Source organism: Anopheles bellator, chromosome 2, assembly GCF_943735745.2.
Source record: "Anopheles bellator chromosome 2, idAnoBellAS_SP24_06.2, whole genome shotgun sequence".
In the NCBI taxonomy this organism is placed as follows: Eukaryota; Metazoa; Arthropoda; class Insecta; order Diptera; family Culicidae; genus Anopheles; species Anopheles bellator.
In genome coordinates this window covers 79,117,279-79,121,057 of record NC_071286.1, presented here as the reverse complement: position 1 = coordinate 79,121,057, position 3,779 = coordinate 79,117,279, and the positions used below count along the sequence as shown (strand labels likewise).

Genomic DNA, 3,779 nt, shown 5'->3' with positions numbered 1-3,779 from the left:
GCCGAACCGTTGCCGTTGCTGCTTCCAGGACCTCCGCCGCCGCCGCCGCCGCTACTGCCACCGCCGCTTGACGAGGCCGTCGACGAGACGGACGACGAGGAGGACTTCTGGAAGACGGTCGCCTCGCCGTGGCCCTGCGACGGGGGGCTTCCGGCCTGCGAGTCGATCGAGGGGGCCGGGCTGAGGGTGACCGAGTTGGACGCGGCCATGAACTGCTGCAGGTGCGAGCTGTGGAAGAACGGGCTGTCGGGCGGGGCCAGGGCACTCCAGTTCGGGGTCGGCGGGTGGCTGTGGGGCGACAGCGGGTAGCGGCCGGTCGGCGTGACCGGGCTGCTCGGGAGGTGCCGGTGCAGGGTTTGCGCGTCGCGGATCAGCATCTGCAGCACGTTGTGGAGCACGTCGCCCGCGCCCGGGCTGCGCTCGGCGAGATCGTTCTTGGTCAGCACGCACAGCGCCTTGCCGTTCATCTGGAACAGGTCCAGGTCGAACTTGGGCAGGTCGAACTCGCGCTCGCAGAACCGCAGAAACACGACCACCTCGTCCCGGCCCCAGATGCGCGGGTCCGTGTTGAGCTGCGGCGGCAGCTGCGTCTTCAGGTCGGCCAGCGGGCTCGGCGGAGCGGGCGGGTAGCGCCACAGGAGCTCCGAGTTCCACAGCCCGAGCGGTGGCGGCGCATTCAGCGGCGACAGTGGGATCGGTAGCAGCTTCATGGCGGCGGCAAATGCGCTACTGGCCGGGGAGGATCGCTGGCTAAGATGGTGGTGCTGGTGAAGCGGGTGATGCTGTGGCTCCGGATGGTGATCCGAGCCGAGCACTGCCAGTTCCCGTCGTTCGCGAATTATGGCGAATTATGGCCGTGCCAGGCGATGACTACGACACGCTTCTGGGTTCCCGCAGGACTCGTCGGCAGGTTAGTATCTGCAAAGTGGAGAAGGTGGGACAGGTTAGTCTCATGAGGACACCGGCGACGCCGAGTACAACGACGGCTAGCTTCGGAGGCTTCGGAGCCAGCCACCAGAGGGCCGTAAATATGATCGCCCAGCATAATGACAGTCTCTCCCTCTCTCTCTCTCGCCAGGCAAAAGCCAGCCCTGCACAATTATATATGGAAGGGTCAAAAGGAGAAAACGATTGGGGCGCGGATCGCGGGCTGGCGGAGGCTTCTTAAGATGCTCAACATCCGCCTCCAGCCGTACGAAAGCCCCAACAACCCGGTGCGGGGGGGCTGTTACTGGGTGAGATTCTTCTCACATCCCTCTCCCGGCTCCGTCCCGTTCGTTCCGCTACGATTCCACCCATCACCCGAGCGGAGCCTGGGGCTTGCTGGCAAGCTGGCAAGAGAAATTGACGGCCAGAGCGCGCCCTCGTCCACAACGATGATGATGATGAAGAGGAGGAGAAGGATGCTGTGGCCAAGAACCCATCGCTCGCGGGGAGTCATCCATCCAGCGAAGGAAGCGGTCGGAAAGCGGTTGACCCAAGAGGCGCGCGGCCGGAGAATGTATTCAAATAACATCCGCTAGTTCAGGTTTTCAGCGGAAATTGATTTTTTTTCTCTTCCCTCTGTTGGAGGGATAAAAATATTTCTCTCTCTGCCGCTACGCTGCGTCTGCCTTCGCGTGTCTTCTTCCTTCGTTCGCTCGTTCGTTCTTTGTCCCGATCTCTGGCGGCGGGCCGAGATCTTGTTTCCTTTGGAAGAACAGCACCTCCGGGAGTCCGGGACACAGACCAGGGAGACGGAGAGAGAGAGAGATGGGAAGAGAGAAAAGGAGTAGTGCCGGCGATCGGTTCTCGCTTCAACCGACCCCGACAGAAGACGACGATGATGATGATGATGATGATGACGATGATCGTGTCTCTCGCTCGAAAGAGGTCGACCCCGAGAGGTCTAAGCACGTTGTGTTGTGTGTGCCTTTGGCTTCATCCCATTTCCTGTGTGTGTGTCCGTGTCCGTGGCTGTGCGCCCCCTTTTCCCGTTCTCCGTGGCCGTGCGTTCGCAGCAGCACTATCTTCCTCCCGTTAATTATTTTTCTCATCATTGCTTTTTAAACACAGCGCGACGTGACCGCGACGACACGAGAAGAAGTCGGGTGGGTGTCGGTGGTGCCCCCGCCCCGTGTTTGTGTTGGGTTGGCGGTAGGCGACCAGCAAGTGCAACGATCATCCTTCCCGGTGGGGTTTGAATCCGCGGTACGAGGATCAACAATTCTTGTCCCTAGCTCTTAGGTTCCGGAGTTTCAGAAAGTCGCGCCATTTGCTAAAATATCTTCAACCGTTTGTAACGTTTGTTGTGGCATTCAAATGGCGGACAGTCGTCGCAGTGAAAATCGACATCAAAATTTCCAATACGACACGCTTCTTTTGCCTGCGAGGATCGCAGATCACGATTCCCGGACGATTGAGTGCTGCTGGAAGAGGACTGCGGCAGGATACAAACAGAATGGCAAGTTGTTGATGGACCCAAACTCAACAGTCTTCAACGAAAAGAGAGAGGACGACAGTTCCGCAGCAAGTCGCGCTGTGTCATCGATCACCCCGTACGACGGGACGCATTGGAATTTCAAATTTAATTCGCCCCTTCCGGTCGCGTCGCGTTTGGGCTTTTTTGCGCAATACTTTCCAAAAACCACGTCCACGTCGCGCCACGTGCCCAAGATCCGAATATCTGGTCGCTTCGGTTCTTTTCCGGAAACACTCCTTCTCGGGTCGGATCGAGTTGGGAGACCCCCCCCCCGGGGCGTATTGCTCAAGCAGAACTGGGAAAATATTGATTCGATCCGATCCGATCCGGGGCTGGGTCCGAGATGTATTTGGTTTAACGGAAATAATAAACATCGGCGCCCGTCAACGGCCAACACAATCCACGCCCCAGCCCCCCCCCTGGACCTTCCCTTCCCGGGTGGCGGAGAGGAACAACAGAACTTAGCGCGTTCGCGCGCGCACAGGAAGAAGGTCTATTAATAAAAACCCGCGCCGCACAACACAACAAGTTCATCGCTCATAACCCTAGAGGGCCTCCCACCCGCCACCCTGTGTGTCCTTCCTCCGTGTGACGCGCAAGAAGATCGCGCAATCTTCGCGCGACCAACAATCGCAACAAGTGGAGAGCGGGGCCGAGGACCATTCGCCGTCGTTTCGCCGTTTTTCTTTCCCGCTGATTGCCCCATTCTTTGCCGCAAACACACGCGCACGCACGCACACCAGTTCCTTAGGGGGGCGATCGAGATGCACGCAGCCGCAGCGGGAGCAATCGCAGCACGGGAACCACGATCAGGAAGTGAGTATTAATGTTGATCTTCCTGCCCGAGAGCGGCCATCGCTGCCAATCTCAGTTCCTTTTCAGCGGACGCAGCAGACGCAACAGTTTCCCACACGCAACCGGTGGTGGGGCGGCGGGGCAGGTCATCAGGGTACGGGACGGCCGGGGCGAGCCTTCCACCTGACCTGATGTCATCCCCTCAAGTTGCTCCGCTCCCAACACAACAGAACGGAACGATGCAATGCAATCTTAGCCTGACCGACCCCTCGCCATCCGGTGGGTGACCGGGGGGTGGTGGTCAATGCTTTTGCCTCCCCCCCGGGCGGTTATGTTGCCTCCCCGCCCAAACCGGATGGAACGAAAGAAGGAGTTACAACGGCGAAGCAACGGATGCAGCGCGCGGCAGGATGATCATTGCTTGGCCCACGGTTTCTGCTCTGTTTCTCTCTCTCCCCCTCTTTCTCTCTCTCTCTCTCTCTCTCTCTCTCTCTCTCTCTCTCTCTCTCTCTCTCTCTCTCTC

At 59.1% G+C, this 3,779-nt stretch overlaps 1 protein-coding gene and 1 long non-coding RNA gene across 2 annotated transcripts in view; both read right to left on the bottom strand.

The window, feature by feature from the left end:
* LOC131208131 (ets DNA-binding protein pokkuri-like) overlaps window positions 1-710 on the bottom strand; it is a 2,242-nt gene extending 1,532 nt beyond the window's left edge. The window contains exon 1 of the mRNA XM_058200781.1: window positions 56-710. Coding sequence (XP_058056764.1) covers window positions 56-710 — 655 coding nt within the window. The remainder of the gene's footprint in view (window positions 1-55) is intronic.
* A 92-nt stretch (window positions 711-802) lies between these two features.
* The window catches only part of LOC131211076 (uncharacterized), a 27,299-nt gene continuing 24,322 nt past the window's right edge, over window positions 803-3,779 (bottom strand). The window contains exon 3 of the long non-coding RNA XR_009156880.1: window positions 803-918. This is a non-coding gene — a long non-coding RNA (uncharacterized LOC131211076). The remainder of the gene's footprint in view (window positions 919-3,779) is intronic.